The sequence below is a fragment of the Pectinophora gossypiella genome, chromosome 13, assembly GCF_024362695.1.
Source record: "Pectinophora gossypiella chromosome 13, ilPecGoss1.1, whole genome shotgun sequence".
NCBI lineage: Eukaryota > Metazoa > Arthropoda > Insecta > Lepidoptera > Gelechiidae > Pectinophora > Pectinophora gossypiella.
Genome location: NC_065416.1, coordinates 281337 through 307527, shown reverse-complemented (window position 1 = coordinate 307527; position 26191 = coordinate 281337). Strand labels below are relative to the sequence as shown.

General features: G+C 38.1%; 1 protein-coding gene across 2 annotated transcripts in view; it reads left to right on the top strand.

The window, feature by feature from the left end:
• The window catches only part of LOC126371726 (putative inorganic phosphate cotransporter), a 45608-nt gene that overhangs the window by 17616 nt on the left and 1801 nt on the right, over positions 1–26191 (top strand). The window contains exons 1-10 of one of the 2 annotated variants that reach the window (XM_050017060.1): positions 9964–10101; positions 10667–10797; positions 14935–15114; positions 19912–20050; positions 21379–21605; positions 22070–22219; positions 23660–23792; positions 24424–24548; positions 24861–24980; positions 25829–25961. In XM_050017060.1, the coding sequence (XP_049873017.1) occupies positions 10011–10101; positions 10667–10797; positions 14935–15114; positions 19912–20050; positions 21379–21605; positions 22070–22219; positions 23660–23792; positions 24424–24548; positions 24861–24980; positions 25829–25961 (1429 nt within the window). In that variant the 5' untranslated portion in view covers positions 9964–10010. Of the gene's footprint in view, positions 1–9963; positions 10102–10666; positions 10798–14934; positions 15115–19911; positions 20051–21378; positions 21606–22069; positions 22220–23659; positions 23793–24423; positions 24549–24860; positions 24981–25828; positions 25962–26191 lie in introns of those variants that run through there. The other variant, XM_050017061.1, reaches the window with a different exon arrangement.

The window sequence follows — 26191 nt, the reverse complement described above, 5'->3', positions numbered from 1 at the left end:
CCAAAGCGATAGGTTCTTGGCCTTATCGCGGACTATAATGGTCGAGCCAACTGTCAAATCTCAATTGTTTATACACTCAACATGTCCACCAGAATGAACTATACTATCAACAACGTTATCACTATCGCATCACCACTTCAGACCATTAGAAACACTTGACAATCAGGTTTTCATGTCAATAGTACGAGTATGGACACGTGATGGCAATATGGCGTCGTGTCGAGGTCAATGTTACAGTTTGTTCACCTACATTTATCAAGGATATTATATAAAGATATTATAGATAGCGGCCTCCGTGGTCCAGTGGTTGAGCCTTGTACTCACGATCCGGAGGTCCCAGGTGCAAATCTCGGTGGGGATAATTCACGAAATTCACTTTGTGATCCCTAGTTAAGTTAGGACATTACAGGCTGATCACCTGATTGTCCAAAAACTAAGATAATCCGTGCTCCGGAAGGCACTTTAAGCCGTTGGTCCCGGTTACTACTTATGTTACTAAGTATGCTTTCTATCTTAGTCGTTACATGAGCCATGTAACCTAACTGTCATTAGATTGGTTTCCCCTTTCATTTGGAAGGTCAGACAGGCAGTAGCTTCTGCAGAAACCGCACCTGTCAAACCTTCAGGTCCGGAAGTCAGTAAAGTCCTAAAATTACTTATGTGTTTAATTTATTAATTAGAGTGACAGGTTACGTTTAAGATACAGCTTTTTAGTTTAAAAAAAAATAATTACTTAAAACCTAATTATCGAATCTTACGTTTCAATCAGCTCTCAAGGGTGATATACGATTCAGCTTATGTTAATCAAATCAAATCAAATATAATTTATTGCACAGAACTAAATTTCAACAATCAGACATAACACATGAATATAATACAAGTCAGTCGATTACATAAGATTACTAAATCTTTTAAGGGGCAATGTATAAGTTTTTACAATAAGATTAGCATTGCAAAATCTTTACAGAAAAGGTTATTAGAAAGTTAGTGATAATTTAGAAGATATGAATGCATAGGATTAACTGTCTGAGAACTGATATTAGGCAGCTAAATTACTCAATTGTATAAATAATAAAATAAAAATATATTTATTTACCAAAACATTTTTAACAAGTTGCACAAAGAAACAATATAAGTTGAAGTTATACATAGTCAATGCTTTCCTACCTTCTAAACCTTGTATACCAATATTTTATGTTTATTTTTATTTTTTTAAAGAACGTCTGTTGTCCCTGTGCCGAGGTTTTTCTTGCAGCTTCTTTTCCCCGGCTATACAGGTTGTGAGAAGCTGTAGTAGTTTTAGGCGGATGAGACGTTCGTTATGTAAAAATTGACAATTCAAAGTGTAACTATGTTACCTACTGAATAAAGATATTGTTGAATTTTGAATTTGAATTTGGGCAATTTTATGTTCAGGGCAGTTTAGATTAGTGCTGGCAGTAATTCCCGGAATAACCTACAAGACCTCTCATTACTCTTATGAAAGACGAAGTACATTACGTAGCAAGAAGCTCAGTCACATGTCCTAATGATGGGACCGAGGCATTGGAACGGCGACTCGTTAAAAATAACGAGAACAAGCAACGACCGGGGAAGGCTTTGCCGACTCAATATCAGAAAGTTACTTTATAAAGGAACCTTGGTTTTATTCAAGACTAATGGATCACTAATAACCACAATAAAAATGTGTCTCAGTAAGCGGTTGTTGCTGTCATTTAAGTAAATTTTTCTTTTTTTGTACAAAACATTATAGAAGGAAAAATTGAAGGGAAGAGAGGAAGGGGTAGACCTAGGAGAACATTTATGAAACAAATAAAAGAGAAGGTGCAGGTCGTGTCGTATCGGGAGGTGAAGGTTTTGGCGGGAAGAAGAGAGGAATGGCGATTACTGCACCGGCAAGAGTGCAGCTTTTAAATAGAGAGAGAGAGAGGGAGTTATTTTTTGTATTCTGCAGATTGTATCTGTTTTCTCAGCTCACGTTCATGATTACTATTGGAGTGGACAGAACAATAAGCCACCCAAACCGACGGCTTGGGTAACGGCAAGGGACCAATGGCTTAACGTGCCTTTCAAAGCACGGATCTTACTTTTGGATAATCAGGTGATCAGATTGTAATGTCCTACGCAAACTAAAGATCACAAAGTGATTTTTGTGATTTGCGCCCACTGGGATTCGAACACGGGACCTCCGGATCGTGAGCACAACGCTCAACAACTGGTCCACGGAGGTCGAATACGTATTTATAATTATATACAAATATTTATTGGTTATATTATGTTACTATAGTAGTGTGTAGTAGTAGTAGTAGTAGTTCGCGGGTTGGAATGTCAGACAGGCAGTTACTTCTGTAAAAAACCGGTCCTGTCGAATCTTCAGGTTAGGTAAGCGGACCCTGTGAAAAAAAGTATAATGCTAGGGAGATGATGGTGACTAGGTTTTCGAAAACTGTGAAATGAAAGTGACTTTTAATTTTCCATTTCCTCTCAATTCACGGTACTTAAATGATTGTTACTCTTATCTCTCTATATTTAAGAGCTGCGCTCTTGTCGGTGGCGTAATCGCCATTCCTCTCTTCTTCCCACCAAATCCTTCACCTCCTGATACGACACGACCTGTACCTTCTCTTAGCTAAAATAAATATTAACGCAACATAAGATTAATTGGATTCCCTTGGAACTTAAATTTCCCGTATCATATTTTATGATCTATAGTCTTAGCCTAAGGGTATGAAATAACATTATTAATGGATTCCCTCGAAACCTTTGTTCCACCTTTTCCGCGCCTTTTGTTACAATTTGGCTCGTGTCAATTTACAAAGAGTACCTACACCGGGGAGAAAACAGCGACTATCCACTCACATGACTGGCTTAATTACATTTCGCAACGAAAAAAGCAAACGTTATTAGCCCATTGTGTGTCTGTGCGTCAAAATTTTGTTATTAGTTATAGCAAGGCTACTCACGTAGCCAAGTGGCAACTTGCCGGAAATTCGCTATAATGTAAAGTTGGATGTGTTTTTTTATAGCGTGACTTATTATATCATCATCAGCCCATTAACGTCCCCACTGTCGGGGCACGGGCCTTCCCTATGGATGGATAGGGAGATGGAGGAGCTCGGTGGCGCAGCGGTAAACGCGCTGGGTCTGCGATTGTTGAAGTTAAGCAACTTTCGCAAAGGCCGGTCATAGGATGGGAAGACTTATTATAGATTTGTTGCAAATAGCATTAACTACTTGGCCGAACAAAACAGGAGCGCTAAGGGCTGTCACTGGGAACAAATTTTAAGGTTGCCCAGGCGCGAACGTCGGTTCAGGGTGTCGTCTGAGAAGATTATATATAAGAAAGAATTAATAGTGGGCCCTCGTCGAGGGAAATCGTCGACCACGCGGGCGGGGTCAGTTTAAGGGTCCAGAAGTGTTTGTTGCCGCGAGCTGATTGTTTACCTTTAACGTTGGATGGAGAGAGCAAAGAAACTATCAACAATTTAAATAATATATTTATGAAATATACACCACTTAAGCATTGCAGTTTCGAAGCATAGTCCTAGGATATAAAAAAGAGAAAGAAACTATTCATATTAGAGGACGCCACAGTAACAATAGGTATAAAAACATAAAAAATATATGCATTTTGGTGTCCTAATAACAGAAGACATGGTCCTAATAGTCCACCTTGTCAATAACCTCAATCAACCAAACATCATGATATGCCCGGAATTGTAAGCAGAATATAATCGACTTTTAACTAAACTAACGGTCCAAACAGCATTTTTCATTTTAAAATGTATCACCTGACTGTAATGTAAATGTAATGTAATTAGCTTGTTAATTAGCTGATAACACGAAATGAGGAAATTGAAAAACTCGCCCCGGAACTCGCGACGAGCACCACGACCGCCCATCGACGGTATACCCAGTAGACGCCTACCGCCTTGTTAAAAAATGAGGTTATAAATATAGTCCAACCCATGAAAGAAATCCCGCGACCACGGCGCTAATGTCTCAGATTCTGCAATTATTGACTTGTATCATTTAAATCCGAGGACCCCTTTCGTGGCGCGGACTGGATTTTAAACCTAGTTTTGTCATAACTCCTTTTTTTTATTTATTAAACATGTTTTTATGTTATGTTATTTATTTATAAAAAAGGTATACCAACAGCTTATATAATAAAACATTAAATAAAATAAAAATTACATCAGGAATTAGACAGGGGTAGAAGGTCACTGTGTTAACTCACTCAAAATTCTGAATACGTGGAAAGATCAAGGAAGTATTTGCGTTTGTGTGAACGTTGTCGGGCTGCATCTCATATCTGACCTATTTATCCGATGCACTGCCGTGACCCGTTTGTCTATTTTGAGGGGTCTAGAGGTTGTATCGTCGATTCGGACAAGCCATTATCACGGCTACCTATCTTCTGACCCAAAAAGCCACTTTCTTTCCCTCCGTTGCACATTTTTGAAAGTTGCTTTTAACTGAAGTTTATGGAAGGGAAAATTAAAAAGTTTCGCGGCGGCATTTAAGTTTAATTATTAAAAGAATTTTGTAGGTTATATGCCATCTTGTTGGCATAGTTTGTGTTTTGAGCGCCTGTGTTTTCTTGTACTTTAAAACACGCAAGGAAGTGTCGTCGCTGAGTTGTAAGGACCTATTACTTACAGCACAAAGGGTGTTTTCCTTTACACCCGACACCAATTTGAAGCAACTTTTGTACTTCAATTACAAGATACTACTTACTTACTATTATGTTTGTGGGTACATAACGTATTTTCAGACCGCTTTCAGCCGTGGTGACAGCTTTAACTAAGTAATTTGCTTTTGGTTGGCCTCCATGTAGGTCCAATTAGCGGCACGAGTAATTACGTCCAATTAGAGAAACTACCCGATCAATCGAAAATACTAAGCTCATTAATTTTAGTCAAACTTGAAAACCGTTTTTACTTTCCAATATCATATTTTCACTCTATTTTCATGAGTGAAAAAACAAATAAAAATACAAAATTTTGGAAAATTTGACCTACATTTTGGAATTTTTGTGGACTGAAACCTACACGCCCAAATATTTATACGCAGCTACGTACAGTATCTTAATAGTATGTACAGGGTGTTAGTGACACCTTAAAGAAAAATGGAATGTTTACTTGTTTGTACTAAAAACGATGGTAGGTGTTTTTCTTGTCGGAAATGTTTAATTAATATTTGAGTTTTTGATGGTTTTTCATATTTTGCCATTTATATTTTTCATTATACATTTGGGTTCAATGCGGTTTAAAGAACTGGGAGGTGAATATGGCCACATCGAAGCAATTAATCTAAAAAAGCAATATTGCAATTTGACATATAAAAGTAAGTGCGCAATGCAAACAAATGTCAAATAGCAATATTACTTGATGAATTGCTTCGATGTGGCCATATTCACCCCCCAGAACATAATTAAAAAAAAAAACACGAAAATGTTCATTCAGAATCATGGTCTGAACCGTCACTAACACCCTGTATACATATAGCTTTGGGACATTATTCAAAAAGTGGGATAAGTCGGTACAATAAGGCAGAGCAGCGGTCAAACCGCATCACAATGGCGTGGCGCCTGTCGTTTGTCAAAGGACCCCAGGATAAGGCCGGCTTAAACGGGGCCCCTGCACGCTGGAAGACATTCTGATACCGGCCTTTGTGTTGCTTCCTGGGTTGTGTTTGATATTATGCGACGTAAAAATTTTCAGACGGTGTTCTTTATATGCAAAAGAAATAGAAAAACAAATAAGTTTACACACACAGGTAACGACAAGAGCGTGGCTCTTAAATTGATGATGATGAGGTAAATATACCAATTCAAGCCCATTCTTCTTTATGGGGGTGGGAAGACCCTCAAATAATCAAAGATTTACCTAAGATGGATAATTATGAACCTTATTGTGACAAGGAATCAGTCTATAACAAATATTCACCACATTAGTAAGGACACAATCCCTCTGTCAAATTTTACGAGATGCCCGGAAAGACAAGCTGTTGAACGTATGAAAAAACAACATAACATAAACAATTAAACAGCTTATATACGTCCCTCTGCTGGGTACAACCGGAAAGGGTATGGAGCGTACTTTTAGCTTTACGTGCCTTCTGAAGCATAGAATTATCAAAATTTTTCGGATAATCAGGTGATTCAAACCTGCGATATCCTTACTAAACAAAGAACAGTCTCACAAAGTAATCAAAGTAATTGGGGACCCTAAGACAAAGAAGTATAAAACGATCATGAAAACCTACAAGTGTTGATTACCAATTAGTTTAATATTTTTCAGAAAATACAAAATTTCAAAACGTAGATAATGTAGATATATGTCTAGACTGTACAAAAAGTTTATTAAAACAATGAGGGTTACGTTCCTCAAAAACAATATAGATGGTGAACATTTTCCTTCGTTTATTTATTTATTTATTTAGGTACACATACAGCAATACATTTTAAACTTTTACAGACAGCATTATAAATAGAAAGAAAGACTTGGTATATATGCTTGCCAATTACATGCGTACACAGCATTCACCGTAAATGAAAACAAACAAACTATATTAATAATAAACTATATAAATTCTAAACTATATATATATATATACATACACAGAACATTTTAACAAAATATAAATGTAAGTACTGTTTAACGCTTATAACGACAACCAAAGTGATTTAGCACTTTAATTTTGTAGCATCGAGGGGAATCATTAAAAATATCGATGTCTGGCAATTCGTTTAACCTTCTAATGTCATGGTTATCAGCCATATGCATCTTTTATCTTTGTTTTTGGGTATAAATGATGACCCTTTTCGTTACCCCAAGCACAATTACATCTTCCACCCATTATGATTCTGATCAAAATGAAGAGAAGCAATATAGGTACCAACATAATTCTATACATAATGTGATACAAATATCAACCATCAATTACTATTACACATGCTTCTGCTATTACATTGTATTTTGGAATAATGATGTACCTGAGTAATGAAAATAGGTAATTATCACGTTAAAGCTGTACGGTCACGAGGATTAATATGTATACACTTTGGTACCATGTCACATTAACTTTTTTGACAAATTGAACTGGAAGTCTCACTAAATGTCAAAATATGTTAGTGCGTCAGAGTCCTAAAGTGGGTACATTATATTGTTCATGACTGTACATGAAGGTCCCTCATTGAATGTACAATATTAACGTTCAACCGAGCTCTGTATTGAATCCACACTGAAAACAAACGTAATTAATATCTTACGCCAATTTGAGCAAGAAATAGAAATTCTCATAACTTAATGGTCAGTTTCTTCGTAGAAAGCTCCGTGGTTAAGTGCTCGTAACAGTTCCACGAAGGTCTCGAAGGTCTATTGGTTCCCAACTAAATATTGTTTTATTTAACCAATTTAATTGAAGGTTACGTTCAATTAACAGTCCTTGTTGACAGGTGGCAAAGTTCGTTTGTGTGATGAGAGGAGTAGGTATTACTATGCACCTTTGCCTACCCCTTCAGGAATACAGGCGTGATAATACAATCATCATCACCAGCCCATTAACGTCCCCACTGCTGGGGCACGGGCCTTCCCTATGGATGGATAGGGAGATCGGGCCTTAAACCACCACGCGGGCCCAGTGCGGATTGGTGGTTATTAACGACTGCTAATGCAGCCGGGACCAACGGCTTAACGTGCCTTCCGAAGCACGGAGGAGCTCGAGATGAAAACTTTTTTTTAGTGGTCACCCACCCTATGACCGGCCTTTGCGAAAGTTGCTTAACTTCAACAATCGCAGACCGAGCGCGTTTACCGCTGCGCCACCGAACTCCTCAATGATGGCGCGATGTAATATTATATAATGTACCTACGTCACGAATAATTATGCTTCAGATTCTTGGAATTATAAATGTCTGCGTATTCCCGGCAAGCGACACAACATTCTCGGGATTATCTCAACCACAAAACATTGCTGTACACACTCAGTGTAAATGTCTTGTGAGATTGTGTATCCTGAGTTAGAATCCTAAATGGGATCTGTTATTACGCTCTTCAGGTCGTAAGTGTTTACTTAAAATATTTATTATATTATTTCAGTATGCTTTGGTGTCTACAGAGTTGCGATGAGTACTAATATTATAAATGTGAAAGTTTGTTGATCCAGACAAACAGTTAAGACAAAAATAAGTACATAAATAAATATTGATAAAAAACAACACACATGCGAATTATTACAATAATTCACAAAATAAAAATAACAGTTTAATAAAAATTTGAATATTGTGATCCAAAATGCAATAGTTAGGATTGGGAGACATGGCACATTAAACCGTTGAAACTTTCTGATGTAAATACGTGGTCGGTACATGAGCCATGAGAGGAGCCTCAGGCGACTCAGTAATAACCCTGGTAGTCCTCATAACACACCCTTTAAATGAAGATAACAGTCCCAAAATTATAAGTCCTTTATCGAGGTCAGTCCTCAAATTTTATCTACCCAGTTGAGAAGTAGCTTTCGCGACAAAATTTTATTGAAAATAATAAAATATAATTATTCACTGTACATTTTACGGAATTTTAATTCGTCGTAATGAGATGCGGACATAATTAAAATTATTTGATGTAAGCCGACATAAACACGTGTCGCCAAAATAAATTGGATCCGCCATTGTTAAATACGGCAATGATGAAATTATTGAAACTAATTTCATATTGCTCATAATTTTTTTATAGTTTAAGTTCTCTCCTTGTGTGGAGGTGCCACCATGCTTTATTTAACGCGAACACAGAAAACATACTGCAAATTTACTTGATATTAAGTATATAGGTACTTACATAGTCGAATTAACAATTATTTTTTTTGGTCGTGACTTATTGTAGATTTGCTGCAAATAGTATTAACTACTTGTCCGGAAAAGTAACGAGCGCTGAGGACTCAATAATAACCTTATCAAGAAATCAAATAAAAGTAAGAAAAGTCGATAATTTCCATTGTCTTCCCTTTCTAATTCTATTGTTCTTCAACATTATCTTTACGTTATATACTTACTATTTATAAAGTGCACAATAATAATTATCACATAATTAGCAATTATAAAGCTAATGATCTCTCTGATGTCATCTACCATTGAATTGCTTTATAATCATGAAGGATTTAATAGTCTGTATTTACTGAGAATCCGTAGCCTATGTAGTGTTTAAAGCGTTGGGATTACTACGAGTATCTAGTGGGCCTGGTTGTGCTATTATATCAACGGCAAAGTGTTGATGTGTGGATTATAAGAATTATAAACATTTTAGTACAAAAAAAACTTCCCTTAGCAAGGCAGAGAGAAGTTTCATAAGTTTCACTAAATCAATTCAAATCACATGCATTTATTGTATAACTATAATAGGAAAGTAGCAGGTTTTATGCTAATAGTATGCATACATCGTATGTAGTTTACCTTTTCAAGTGTACATTATCATATTGACAAAGATTTATAGTAATAAGTCAATAATATTAAAAACTCTAAATGAAAACACACAAATAATTATAATTATGGACATCTCAGATACAACACAGAAAACAGACTAACATTACACTATCACATTTTACCCTTATCATATCTATGTATCGTAGATCCAGAACACATATTGTGGTTTAGATGCAGTTTTTTTCGTTTGATAGGCGGTATCAATGAGAAGGTTCTTAGATATTAAAGGTCCAAGATTTGATGATGACAGGTGGTCCTACGAAAGTCCCCTGAGTTTCGTCTTGTTTAATTAGTCTTGATGAGCAGGTCGAGATTAAAATGACGTAAAACTCCCAAGTTTTTTATTTTTATCTACTAGAAAGATAACAGTGGTTTGTTGACGGTATTATTACTTGTAATTTATTATTTATCCGATAACGTCGAATTAGGTACACTTACCTTTAATTTCACGACTGTATTTAGTTCCTAATCGGCGACCATGCCAGATTATTTAAATGGTTATTATTAAACTGTTTCAGTTTAAGTTATGAAAACGAAAGTGTCGTGTTATATTTGCTACCATATAAGAAAATTCCATAGAAGATGTCGAAGGAAACTGAATGTGCCCAGTCTACAAGGTACGAGTACAATTATATCGAAGACTTATCGAGGACCAATAGCCGAACGACGTTTATCTACCGTTGATAGTATTTGCTGCGTCTATCGATCGAAATCCTCTTTCGAGACGCGCCCGCGAGACTCGGTAGCCGTGCAGAGTTAGTTTTTTGGAATCGCGTGTATTCAACTAACGTTCGAAAATAAACACCTGTCTCGTTCTGCAAATGACAAGTTAAATGTGAAAAGGGGTATAATATATAGTATATATGTTTTAGAACGTGAGTTGAAGTCGAGCGATTCAAAAGTCGAGGTACGAGCCCGCGGTTATTATATTAGTATAGATCTATTTTTATTTTTTATTTATATCTATACAATAAGACAGGAGAAGGAGTGGAATTCTCTGCCGTCTTCTGTATTTCCGAATCCATATAACCCGGGTGCTTTCAAGGCCAAAGTGAACAGGCACCTTCTGGGTGAGCGCGCTCCATCTTAGGCCTCGTCAATGCCTTCGGGCAAGTCTGGGGCCAAAAGCAAACTCATCAAAGGTAAAAAAAAACATGACTGACATGTCTCTCGTTGTTTCAGAGAGCACGTTCGGCATGCGGCACGCGGTCATCTTCCTTCTGTTCCTGGCGACGACGGTGTCGTACGCGACGCGCGTCAGCATGAGCGTCGCCATCGTCGCCATGACTACTGAGAACGACTACGGCTTCCAAGTAAGTATTATCACACGGACATGACTCCAGACGAGAATGCCGTCGCAAATAAAACTACTATAAAATAACATAACATAAGCCTATATACAAAGTGACGACATAGTATACAAATAAAGAATACTGAATATACGCCTAACTCGCTGCTGGGCATGAGGAGCGTAATCCACCGCGCTGTATGTCCATCGGTAATCATTGCATTTCCAAATACAAACTGTATAATGCTAATTTTCATGTTAATCATTTAATAATTTATCTTGTATCAGAATTTGAACTGGGAACAAAGTGAAAAAAAAGGAAACTTCATTGTTGTTTTGACATAAACAAAACAAAACACCAATAAATGACATAGTTCTGAATTCAAATTCTGATGGGTCGTTAAAAAAAGAAGCACGTAACTGACCGCTTCCATAGCATTGTTATTTTATTAATCTGTATCAATCAACACTTACAGCGTGGTTACAGCTATAAAATACTGCACAAAATTAACGGAACGGAAAGGCGAATGGGCGAAACTGGTCCAAGAACCTCCACTGATGAGACTTATATGTAATGAAAGCTTATATTTTCCCTATGATTCTGGGATAGTTCTATCAGATTTTGACCCGGGGTTCTTTTTCTACGGCCATGTTAGCCCTGGCTAAAAATGTGATAAAATACAGTGGGGGAATAAATCGACTCAAGATATGTTGCTGAATAACTAAATAAATCTACATAGCCAGTTCATTCATATAAGTCTCATTAGTGGAGGTTGTTGGACCAAGTTTTATACAAATGCCCATTGTCATTTAATCATAAGAAGTTATTGAATATGTAGTAGAGATATTTCTAAATGAAGAACTGAATGCTGAGTGACAACTTTGACACCAGCACATCTCCCATATACATCCCATCATGTTACAGAGCTGAACGCCTTCTTTGTTCTATAAGTTTAGTTAGAAACTTTAAGTAAGTATATTCCTAAAAGGTACTTCAGCAGTTACATATACGTTTAGAACTCTCAAGGTGCTTACATTCTAGAGAAATTTGCAAGTCAAAGTGGTGTCGATGCAAAACTAGAACGCTGCGCAGAAAGCAAGGAAAAGTGTGCTTTTGACACCGTGGAATTGAACACTCAACTACAGACGACTATTCAAATATTCTAGAACATTCCAGAACGTCGAGATGCAATCTGGCTGAGACAAATGGAGTTTTATGAATGCATTTCATTTTTTTTACACTTGAGGGTAGTTTTGTATTCGTTTTGAAGTCATAGCCATCTCGTGAATGGCAAAAGAAGTGAGAGTCGCAGCTTTTAAAAAATGTAAATGTATTTTTTTCATAAGACAAAATAGTCAGAATCAAACTGTATTGTGTAAACTTTTACATACCGAATTTAGAAAAGTTTTTATAATTTATAGCAATATTAAAAAAAGATGCTATATTTCTATATCGGAAAGATGACATAATATATAATTAATTGTACATCGCACGCAACATTCAAAAATACATTCTTAATAAGTATAGCATAATATTATAGTATACTTATTTTCAGTGGTTGAATATTGGGCTCTCGATCCGGAGGTTCCGGGGTCGAATCCCGGTGAGAAGATATCGCAAAAATCACTTCATGTTCCGTAGTCTATTTACGTTACAGGCTGATCATTCAATTGTCCGAAAGTAAGATGATCCGTGCTTCGGAAGGCACGTTAAGCCGTTGGTCCCGGTTACCACTTATTAACGTAAGTGACTAAGTTCGTAGCTAGTCGGTATATGAGCCATTTTTGGGGCCTTCGGCAGTTCAATAATAACACCAGCGTTGATGAGGTTGGCAATCGATCTCACAACTCACACGATAGAAGAAAAAAAATGAATTTTTTCGCAGTCACCGTTATTATAATTTTATTTTCAACGTGCATCCGTAAGATTATAGTTCAACCCGTTAACAGCCATTCAACGATTGACCGAGACCTCTCATAAGTCACTCAGTACGCCCGATCGCTTGCCTTACGCAGCGGTCTCAAACTATGCCATTTGATTTTATCGCCCTACCCTCATGGTAATCACCGTGAGACCACGTGACGTCCATACCAACGCTAACGACACCCATTGCCTCAGGAATAAAAAATAAATCGGCCTAACTGCTCTGTGCGTTTTGCTGCCATTTGAGAATGACTGAGATTTCGTCAGACTGGTTCTTCTATCATGTGTGTTGTGAGGTGGATTACCAACTTTATATTATTATTGATCCGCTAAACGCCCTGACATGGCTCATGTAACGACTACGTAGGTACTTAGTTTTTTTTACATCAGTAAATAGTAACCGAGACCAACGGCTTATCACCTAATCACTTGATTGTACGACAGTGAGATGATCCGTGCTTCGGAAGGCACGTTCAGCTGTTGGTCCCGGTTACTACTTACTGATCTAAGTATGCAGTCGTTACATGAGCCATATCAAGGGCCTTTGGCAGCTCAATAATAACCTCTGACACCAGGGTTGATGAGGTTGGAAATCCATCTCATAACCCACACGATAAGAAGAAGGCTTAACGTGCCTTCCGAAACACCGATCATCTTATTTTGGGACAATTAGGTGATCCGTATGTAACGTACTAACAACCAAACGTTTTTATAACATGTGATACACAGGAAAGCAAGAAATACATAATTAGACTTTAAATGTAATCCGTCTAAATTTTAATAAAACGCAATTACAATAAATCTCATAACCAACAAACTAAATCAGCATTCAAAATGAAATCCGAGCAAAGCTTCCAAAGAACCGGATCAAAACAGATGCACGAGAATACCAAAATGTCTACTCACATTAGCAACTTCTTCCCTACGGGATTAGTATTCGGGCATCGTCGATTCCGGATAAAATTCTATGAGTGCGGATAAAATCTAGTGATCACACGTGGTGGCACGTCCACGACACGATCTCAGATTAAACTCGCAAATCTTGGGAATCTCTAAGTGGCAATGTAAACCATGCTGACTATGCTGAATCGCAAATAAAAGATTTTCCTTCTTGGAGCAAAAACTTATGCAAATAAAACTTGAACTAAGCAATGTTGTAAACTTAATAAGCTAGATGACTAGGTCATAAATAGATTCTAAAACGGCTTTTCGAAAAATGGAAGCCAGTGTAAGATTATTAACAATACACTCTTTGTTATGTACCTATAAACCTATATGTATAATACAAAACAAAGAGTATGACTTTTGTCCATGTTCATTTTCTTTTTTTTTTACGTGACTTATTGTAGATTTGCCGTAGATGGCATTAACTACTTGGCCGGACAAATGGGGAGCGCTGAAGGCTCTCACCCGGTACAACGTTTAAGACAACAGGCCTGAGGATGCCCAGTTGGGCGCGAACCTCGGCTCAGGGCGTCGTCTGAGAGGAAATATATTTGAAAGAATTAATCGACCCTAACGGGTCGATAGCGGTAAGCGCTGATTGAGGGAAATCGTCAACCACGCCAGCGGGATTGGTATCGGGGTCCTGAAGTGTTTGGTGTCGCGAGCTGATTGGCTGCCTCTATGGCTAGAGTAATCGGGTCGTCGGGATCGTATATTACGTCCTTCGGACGCCGACACTTCTCAGTACCGTCCCTAAGCGGGATGTGTCCACGTTTATTGATGGCGTCTTACATGTGTATTTCTATACGTATTCCATAGAAATGTATAGTCTCTTTTCCTGCTAAAACCAGACAGAGTGATTGAATTATAAATTGTTTTTGGCAAGTACTTTGCATTTCAATCTATGCTCTCTACACAAAAAGGCGCGTTTGTATGAAAACGCGACACGCCGTATAACGGCACACATCGGACACTTCATTGCAAAATCTCATTCTCATTCCGTACGCGCTCCCCTTTACCCCTTAGCGGCTTACGACCATTTAGATTAAAGTCTGACCCAGAGGGGGTGAGGTAAAAATAGTTTGCTGGCGCCCATTACCGTTCTATATGCGGTACTCGTTTTATTCTTTATTATAAAATATGGTCCCGGTAAACTGAGTAAACTCGTACGTACAAACTCGAATATTACACTATATTCCTGGCGCAAAACACCTTCGGTACCGTTTAGTCCATCAACTTATGAACCTACAAAGACTCCAAACTAAAACCTTCAAATTATCCTTTTTATTGCAGGTATTCAATTGGGATCTGAGCATCCAGAACACAGTCCTCTCGTCGTTCTTCTGGGGCTACATCCTGCTGCAGATCCCGGCGGGCATGCTGGCTGGGAGATTCGGAGGCAAGATGCTCATCTTCGGCTCCATGCTGTGCACCGGCATCGTCAACCTGTTTGTACCCTTGGCTGCTTCACATGTAAGTTTCTTTAATTTCAAAGGACCCGTGTTCGCCCAGTTGGTAGAACGCTTTGACTCTCACTTTGAGGTCGCAGGTTTGAATCCCAGCACAGGCCTAAAACAATGATTTTCGTAGTCCCAAATTATTATCACGTGCTGAGCAGTAAAGGAAAATATAGTGAAGAAACCTTAACCTGTATTGGGCAGGCAGTCGCTTTTGTAATAAATCGGACCTGTCAAACCTTTAGATTAAGTAAACGGACCCTGTGAAAACGGGATAACACTGGGGAGATGATTCGCGTTTGACCACAATTTCACCTGATGAATATGCTGCAAACTCCAGCATACATTGTATCTCCGTCTGGCTAACTAGTGTCGTATGGTTTACACTATCAGTTGTCGACTACAACTCAATTAATCAGTATCCCCACAACAGGTGTGTCTAGTCCACTACCAATTCAGTTGTATTTGCCCGACAGTGCAATCGCCAATTCGATTTTCTCACCAGTTAACCAATTTAGTTCCAGTGCGGTTATAGAACGGACGCTTGCATTTTGAAGTTCCTAGAAGGCATAATATTATTAAGGACTTGCTTTTGTGTCTTGCCTTGCTTCTAAACTTCAATGAATAAAAATCAAAGAACGCATATTTTGATAAGTTTATGGATATCACAATATTAGTGACACAGTAATGAAAACTTTACAACATGATTCAGACTATGATTCAGAGCTGATATCAAATGGATTTCTGATCAAAAAATTCATGACTAGTGCTTTTTTAGATTTTCTTTTTTTTTTTCAGCAAAAACTCAAAATTGTTAAGTAAACATTTCCGACGAGAAAAACATGTCATATCGTTTCTAGTACAATCAAGTACATGTTTTGATTACTTTGTTTTCGGTACGGTGTCACTAACATGCTGTATTGTAAAGGATGTGCTAAGCTGTCAATCTACTCATCATCATCACCAGCCCAATAACATCCCCACTGCTGGGGCACGGGCCTTCCCTATAGATGGATAGGGAGATCGGGCCTTAAACCACCACGCGGGCCCAGTGCGGATTGGTGGTTATTAACGACTGCTAATGCAGCCGAGACCAACGGCTTAACGTGCCTCCCGAAGCACGGAGGAGCTCGAGATGAGAACTTTTTTTTTTGTGGTCACCCATCCTATGACCGGCCTTTGCGAGTTGCTTAACTTCAACAATCGCAGGCCAAGCGCCATTACCGCTGCGCCACCGAACTCCTCAATATACTATTAAAATCAAATCAATCTTAAAAGTTCGTATTAAAAGTGGTTGCAAATTGTCTTCTGAATACTTGTGGCTCAAAAAAAAATTCAAATTCAAAAATATTTATTTTTCAAAATTGGCTTACAAACTTAGCGCTTTTTGAACGTCAAAAAATTAAATTACATATTATGTAACTAGCTGTAATACTACTACCACATCGGAATCTGTAACGCTGAGGGAAAGACGTGGCCAGAAAACCTCCCAGCAAAGGGCCCTAGTCCTACTGTTTCATGTTTTCCTTTCTTTTCTTTTTTTTTTAATCTCGATACTTCATTAGGGATCACGAGCAAGCGTCACGAGCTTGTATGTGTGTTTCCTAAGTACAGGTTGCATCGTTATACAACTGTGGCAGGCCAACTACTTGCACACGTTCATCTTATATGTAGTTCTCGTTTGTCGATGCCTGATACGCGCTAACGAAATTCTCAAAGCGCTAATTTAAGAGCCACGCTCTTGTCGGTGCAGCATTTTCCATGCTAGTTTTTTAGGGAAAAATAGGGCAGTGGTCTATTAGCAGAGCCCAGAGTAGTCTATTTATTACAAAGCCATACTAGGACTCCTGTCCTCCGCCTCTGAATAGTACTGACAGTTACTGCTGCCCTACATATAACACAACGTACTTAAAACGCCGTTGGAGCATTGATCCCTCATCACACACTACCGCTGGTGTCTGGCTAGTTACTATGCACTGGTCTACACCTCGAGGTACCACCACATTTGCTGACAAATAACTTATCAATGTCTTGTTTTGTGTCATGAAGTGATATGCAAGAACGGCTTGCTACTCAACAATTTATATGATAATTTATTCACGATATTGACATGAAAACCAGGCACATTTGTGATAATGTACTTAAACGGAGTTCACTTAAGAGAAAATAAATAAGTTTTACTCCCACACAAGTTATTTCCACTCCTTAATCTGATGATTAGACAGGCTATGAGATGGAAATGTAAACAGTTTTTTTTTTATGAAAAAGAAAAGTATGTTGTTGGTATTTTTACATCAGTTGCAAATAAGTACCTAATATTTTACTTGAGAGTTATACTAAAAAAGCAATAAAAAAGATCAAGTTGGCCTTAAGTAAGTACAGATGATATCATCGTTTATTGCTGGATTAAGAGCAATAAATTGTAGACTCAACAGTCGCTGTAACCAGCCGAGAGAGACGTCTTGCAGTCATCATCATACATTTCCATTAGCTTCTTTAATATTAATATTTTACTGCTCTCATTTCTTTTTGTGAAATAAAATAAAAGCCCGTCCCATGTCGTTTCTTACTTTCTTACCATTTTCCAAACAAAACGTGGCTCGGGCCATAAAGTTTAAATCACGCAAAAATTCTTTTTTACCCCAATTCGCGCAAAAGCCATTTCTCAATGTAGATACGATCGTGTAATTTGGCCGTTTTGAGGAAAAATATTTTTTTTCCACTTGGGACGGTATCTTGGTGATTGATGTATAGTGGCGCGTGTATAGACAAACAAAACTAATGCTTCAGCAAAACTGATGATAAGCTCAATAGGACATGATTAATGCTCGTGTTTTGGGGATTATCTAAATTAATGACCAACTTTAATGCGTGAGCCGGAAATTGGGTTTCATATAACAATTTCGTATTTGGCAATCGCTTCTGTAAAAATCTGGACCTCGCATATCTTCAGGTTAGGTAATCTGACCCTGTGAAAAATGGGATAATGCTAAGGGATATGATAACAAGTTGGTGTTTACAACGTCGCTGCTAGCATTTTGTCTGAGGGTTTGAATAAATCAACTTAATACATTTAGTATGTACCTACGAAATCATCGGCACAATTTATTTAAGGCTCAATTTTACTAGGACACGGTAGTTGTACTGCCAAATGATTTGGGATTTACCGGTCTTCTTCTTATCGTGTCGATGGCAAACTAAACAGTATCGGCCCAAAACTTGGCAACAAGTATGGCGCTATCTGCAGCGCTCATCAGATCCTCCTGCGTACAGGTGTTCGGGCACGCAGGACACGATGTAAGATGTACCGGTAACCAAATTGTTTGCGCAATCAGGTGAAGTACCCTTTATAAATATAACAGCATACATTTTGTTGGTGACGCAATCATAGTGGTGCCAGGATAGTATCCTAATGAGGTAGGGCCTTAAGTATTGGTCTTAGAAAGACGATTTGGAAGAGTAGAATTATTGTTCGTCACACGTAGTCATATTATGATTATCACGTGCGGTGAAGGAAAACATCGTGAGAAAACCCACATTCCCGAGAAATGCATTTTCGGAGGTATGTGACCTAACTTGTATTGGACTGGTTTTCTCTTCGCGGGTTGGAAGGTCAGACAGGCAGTCGCTTCTGTAAAAAAACGGACCTGTCAAATCTTCAGGTTAGGTAAGCGGACCCTGTGAAAAACAGGATAACGCTAGGGGGATGATGATGATGACACGTGATCACACGTACTCGTCCCCATCAAAGGTATAATCAGTTGTATTTAAACTGCTTAATTATAATTGTTTGTGTTTATTTGAATCGGATAAAAATGAGGTCACAGACACAATACAACATTATGAAGCGACCAAAACCGAATGTTAGTTGTTTGACATAATTATGTCATGATTGATATTATTAATGTTTATTATACCATTACCTGCCGTGGAATAAATATTAATAGCCCATAGACCTCCAAGCTAGTTGATGATCCTGGCTCAGTAACGAGACTTCAAATGGATTATGGCTATTATTGAAGATTTTTAGGGCATATCGAAGTCGTTATAATCCATCTAAGGACTTAGTATCAAGAGTGGCTGACGGGTGTTTTGGATTTCCTAGAGCTCTGCTCACTTCAATAGGGAGTACGGGCGTGTGGTTATGTATTTATGTATAAAAAAGGTAAATTAGCAGAGTCCGTCATTGCGATGATTGTTCAGTAGGTCCATTCGATCGAGTTCCATCTACAATGCCGTTCCATCCAAGCTCCACCATGCGTGTGGACTGCTATTGACACACTGGTGATTCTTGCAGACACATCCTAATTTCATTTTAAGTTATAAGTACCTGTCATTTTCTCATCCGCCGAAAAGGAAAGGGATGAGTAATCTACAGGCATAAAAATGATGGAACACATAAAAATTTTATATTGGCCAATAACGCACCAGAATTAAGTTGACAGCTAACGTTGACATGTCAAACGGATTACATATGCGCTTTACTTATTCGCCCGGGTTGTTCTTTCGTTTTAAAATTATCAGTTGTCAATTTTCTGTCCTTTTCCTTTACGGTGGATAAGTGTGTGTGAAGTGGTGTGTGTGTAGGAATCGGTGCCAATACCATGTTAATAGACGGTAAGCCAAGGGCCACTTGAAAACCTGAGGAACGCAAACGGCTACCAACCCGCAATCGAGCAGTGTAGTTGATTATGCTCCTTGCCCTCTCTTGTAGATTGAGGAGAAGCTTATGTCCAGCATCAGGTGACACGTACAAGCTGTTTATGTTCTGTTTTTATTATCTTTTCTTACTATCTTTGAATTTTCCTTGCAGGGTGGATGGATGGCCGTGTGCGCGTGCCGGATCCTAATGGGGCTGTTCCAGGGTCTACTATACCCCAGTTTGCATGGCCTCCTGGGCCAGTGGGCGCCCGCCACGGAGCGCAGTCGGATGGGCACCTTCGTCTATGCTGGTAAGAATCCTGTACCAGAACTTTCTACGATATTGAATCATTTTAGTTCTCCTTTAAACTTGTAGAAATATTTCACGCGATATATTACAATAATCCACTGCTTTTCATTCTTAGCGCGCCAATCCTTTCTTCTCCGTTAACGTAAAAATTTATAAGACCCACTTTTTCACTTAAATCTAACGTCTGTAAAGTACAAAAATGTCAGGAACAATTTATCATTGGATAGTGGTTGGAATTCAGTTAGTTGCACGAAGCGAAGCGATTTCCAAGATTTATAGCAACGTGTGGTGTCGCTGGGGCACTTAGTATGAGAAATGGTGTCAGGACTATAAAGTGCCGACGTATTTGTACTGAACACTTGTTTTAAGTCCTTATATCCAAACTTGGTGTTGAGATATTGCGAGAAAATGGTGTCTTCTTTTATTAAGTTAAGTATATTGGCCACGGACAGCGTTCAGTACTCGGACAGACAAAGTTCCATTAACCGTATTAGAAGTAGAATAGCGAAGTTAATTCTTTCCTTCTGTCGGACTTGGTAAGCTTTGCTTTTTGTCCTCAGAAATATTTTACAACAACCTAGCCAGAGATATTAAAACTAAGGCTAAAGTTTTATTTCAAACCGGGTAGATATTAATGAATTTTATACAGATGAGAAAACTCTCGTTTTGAACTTTAGTAATATTTTCATTCTCCAAATGGCATGAACTGGATTCGTTTATTTGTACTTAATGATGCTCTTGAGAAATGAAGCAACTTGGAATTATGTAATATCCTATTCGACATTCAAACTTTTGCGTTATTTTGACTTCAAACGTTAATTTAGTAGAAATACAAATACAAATACAAACTACGCAAGTATTTTGCTTAGTTTATTTAAATAAGATTCTAAAAAGTATTACTTCAATAACTTTAGATGAACCGGAACTGTGGGTAGAAACCCATAGTGCACATACTGATAAATTGCCGATTAGTGTCGTATATTTAGAACAAATTTTAGTTTCATCCCGTAGCGACGTACACCTTCTAATAGTTCGAGATTCATAGTCTAGCTCGTTATATGGAAATAAATCGCAATAATCCATCTATTTTTTTTATTACGCTCATAAACAGGTTGGGATTACAGCACTTAAACAAAGGTACAAAATAATTGTTTTAAACTAGATCCCAGCCCATAACATGTGTTCTCAGCGTATCCAAACGGGACGAAGTTTATACTCAATGTTTGCTGTGCCATCTATTTCAATAAACACCTTGTAAAAAGAAATATTACTTACCTACTTACATAACTGTATTATTTCATACCATATTTAAACCTTCTCTAATTCCAGGTGCCCAGTTAGGCACAATTATCGAGATGATGACAGCGGGTCTGCTATCCGCCAGTCGCTGGGGTTGGCCCTCCGTCTACTACGTCGCTGGAGTCACCTGCCTCGTCTGGTCCGTCCTCTGGTTCATCTTCGGAGCCTCCACACCTGGGACCAGCAGGATGATCTCGAAGGAAGAGAGGAAATATATCGAGATGAATGCTGGCTCGGCTGATATTAGCGAGAAAAAGGTGAGATATGGCTAGCATCGCGCAGGTGCAGAAAAAAAATCAAATCATTTATTCGCATGGTTTTGAAAACAGTTGGTACGTTTTATGTTCTAAGTATCACATGATCCGCTAGATATAGGCAAGCCGGAAATCTTTAATAACACTGATAATACACATAAGCTCATAACTTTATTCGGGTAGTCAGAGATATATCAATCGTAAGATGAACTAAGTACCCACAACTCACCGAGCTTTCTGTTAGACCAGCGTGATAGGTGAAATCAAAAATTTCGCAATTTTTATAGCACCTTAAATCTTCAAAACAGCAAGAACTTTATTATACGTTATATAAAATCAAACACGGCACAAACCACGGAATTCCACTTAATACAATCCTGGCACATCATTTTCGTTTCTTCAATTCTCATCAAAGTTTTGACTATCTTCACTTAACTTTATTATAATCCCGCTCTATTGTTACGTAGAAACTGGCAACTCCGTGGAAGGACATCTGGACATCGCTTCCGTTCTGGTCGATCCTGCTGGCTCACAGCGGGCAGAGCCTGGGCTTCTGGACCTTACTTACGGAGATGCCCACCTACATGAGCAAGGTGCTGGGCGTCGACATCAAGAGTGTAAGTACTTACTTCTCGTGGCTTGTTGTTATTCTTTATCTATCCTAGAGAGAGACATAACACATAACATGAGCTCACGACTGCCCAATTGGGGTAGTCAGACGTACATCCATCGCAAGATGAACTAAGTACCCACACCTCACCGAGCTTTCTATTAGACCAACGTGATAGATGGAACCAAAAATGTCGCAATAAATTGTATGGACTATATTTGATATAGAATAGTTTATTTTCCAGAAAACAGTACAATAACATGTTATTACAATTTTATGACCAGTGTTTTCAGCTTACACGTAAGCATGCAAAAATAAAATTGACGTTAATATAAAAATAATAACAATGATAATACAATTAAAATGAAATAAAATGTTTAAGTCCGAATTTGAAATTTGATTCTACACGCTCTTACTTATTGATGTAGAACCTGCCTACATACATACATAAACTCACACCCGTAATCCTTAATGGGGTGGGCAAGCCACAAGTAACCAAAGATATATTGCAGCCACTGTTGATGCGAAGTCTCTATATCTATAACAATTATCCATGATGATGAAATGTCGTTAATCCATCTGTCGCATTTTACAACATGCCAGACATACTTACCAACAATTATTCGCCAAACACCTCCTCCACCAACCCGCAGTGGAGCAGCGTGGAGTATTGGGACGTATGCAGGCAATTAATGTTGTATTGTAATAAATTCATCAGAATAAACGTTACCAAAATAATGAATTCTGTAACAGAGTGATCATTTTAATTAATGTTTTCCTATGTATTAATAGTAGATAATTATTTAATTATGGATAGGCAATTAATAGGAACGTTTATTTTCCATTTGGTGCATTACAAAATTACGGTCTTGTTTACATGAATGTTGAGTTTATTTACCTATATTTAAAACGTCTCTGCGGTATCATCAAACCAAAAGTGTGACTACCTCAAGCAACGTTCAATTATTGATATTATTTTCTCTTGCCGTATTTTACTGGTAGTATACCAAGACGATTTGTACCACAGATTATGTAGAACGAATAAGTTCTCATCATCATCCTCCTGCCATTATCCCACTCTATTAAACACCAAACTACACACTACTACACAAACACACACACACACACACACACACTACTTTTACTCTATAAATAAATAAATATAAGTAAGTTTTCGAATTTAGAACTTGTATTGCAAGTTTTTATTCGATTTCAATGACTTACTGCAAGTCACTATTGACAAAAAAGAACAGTAATTTGCTCATTCTGTAATTAAAATTCATGAACGAACAAACGTCAAAACGGCCATCATAGCGTGACGCTACTTTGAACATCTCTCTCATGATGAAGAGAATTGCATACCAGCAAATAAGTTGATTGCATAACTAATACCCTTATATACTTTCATCCTCCACTCCTTGCATAACGACGGTGTCTATGTCCACAGAACGGCCTCCTCTCAGCGCTGCCGTACGTGGCGATGTACCTGCTGAGCTTCTTCTTCAGCTGGCTGGCAGACTTCCTCGTCAACAGGAACATCGTCGCTCTCGGCACATCTCGGAAGATCTTCAACACTATTGGTAACTAATTTTACTACTAATTCTTATTCTACTTCTTCCTTTTCTTCTCTTTATTGTTATTATTCTTTGTTTTTTTTCACGACGATGGATAGTCACATCTTTTGGAGTATTAGGTATATAACTTGTGGTAAAAGGATTTGCAAGACTACGTGGGTTTCTTTACAGATCTTCTACGGGTACTTCGCGTATACATAGTCCGCGCCAGAGCGGTTTTTTTCTTGCACTCCGACTTTTGGTTAAAAAGTAAATATAAATATAGACCCAGATCTATGTATACATTACGCCTTTCCTATTTGTTTCAATAGGACATCGTTATTTGCCTTCACGTAATATTAAGCGCAAACAATAAAAATATTTTCTTTACCTCTCGATGCTTCATGTGTCTAAGATATTGGAATAATGATTATTATTTATTTAGAATATATTTGCACAACGATATTCCTTACGAAATAATATACTTGGAGCGACACTGCCAATGTTTCTGTTGATTTACGGTCGCTTCGTGATATTTGCTTTTGTTAGAGCGATTCTACGGAAATCAGCAATGTTTTTGTGAATGATGTAGGTAGAAGACAATATAAAAACAGTGTTACTTTTGCATTTATATTATTCTTTATTTTTTTGTTTCCAGCATTCTGGGGGCCGGCGGCGGCGTTGCTGGTTCTATCGTACCTGCCTCCTGGCCACCTGTATTTGGCTGTGGCCATCCTGACTGTCTGCGTAGGCCTCAACGGGGGCCACTACGTCGGGTTCTTGGTCAGTTCCTCTTACTTATTTAAAACATAAAGATAAGTACAGGTGGCGGGACAAAGTAGTTGACCAGCTAGTTCCGCCCATACAATACAGATGGCGCTTATCATACAATGCAATTCGTCTAGAACGCGCTAATTAAATTTTCATAGTTCGACGCACATTATACAAATTCCAAACGCAGATGTATTACACAAGACAAATAAACGTTTTTAGCCTATTTCTCGCAGAAAACCCTTCTAGCATAACATGATGTATATTTAACGCATTGTTTTTAATTTCTCTCTCGGCCTAATAAGATTTCATTTGTACGTGCAGATCTCTCACATCGACCTGTCTCCCAACTTCGCGAGCACGCTGATGGGCATCACCAACGGCTGCGGGAACATCTTCTCCATCATGGCGCCGCTCAGCGTCTCCGTCGTTGTCAGGGATGAGGTAACCATATTTTATGCACCTTTGTCCCTTAACCTCTCATCTGCCGAGATACCAGACACAATAGATTTTACATTGTGTCTGGTCGAGATCCGCGTTCCGGCAGATGAGAGGTTAAGAAAGAATGAGGAGAAGAGTGGCTGAGAAAGTGTATAGAAAAACTTGTCGTGAAGTCAAGGCCGAGGCCTTCCGGAAGGCGGCTTGAAACCTATATAGAATGGGTTGTTCACTGTCCCAAAATGCCTCAACTAACCGCCGTGAGGCCGCGTGGTGAAGAATGCTTCATACCCCCCGGATTGTGGAAGACCTCTACCCTAATTAGGAATGAATATAAGCTGCTTATGAAATGTTACATAATTATGAACCCGATTACCCAAAATGAAAATGAAAATTTTATTGGTAATATACTATTACAATTCATTATTTATATTATATTATTTATTTATATTTTTTTTTTTTTAAGTATATTTGATTTGATTTGATTTGATTATTTAAATACAATAATTCAGGGTAGGTAGGAATTATTAAAATTTTCTTTTACGTTAGAAGTTAGGTACGTTACAACGTACCTATTGAATCGACATGAAAACATAAATAATATGAATATAATAAATACAAAATCATTTAATAATAATAATCGTAATAGAATGTCATTCCATATGAATTAAAATTATTATAAAATAATTACAAATTAGAAATAATCAATTTAAAAAAGAAAAATCGTGAAATTGCTTCTCAAGAAGCCACTATTTTAGTGTATTTTTAAATGTGCAGGCTGAAGTTGCATTTTTCACGTTATCGGGTATTCGATGATGATGGACCAAGGTAATCATTTGACTGTGTGTTTCCAGAAAAGTGCGTCGGAATGGCGGAAGGTCTTCTTCATCTCGATCGCGGCGTACTTCCTCACTAACCTGTTCTACCTGCTGTTCATGTCCGGCAATGTGCAGTCCTGGAACGAACCCAGACCCACCACCACTATTGGTATGAATTATTTTCACAACCGTTATGGCTTACTTAGGTAAATAAGGAATGGGTTTCCAGTAAAATGGCGCAAAGCAAAGACTAGAGGAGAGGTGCAGGAATTGAGAAGTCCTAATGTTAGATAGAACAGAATCCATCGGCTTAGTTTCGACTGATATGACAACACTAGCTTCTGTACTTGGACAGATCTAATTTAGTGTTGCGCTTTAAAGCTATTTAAAGCGAAACAT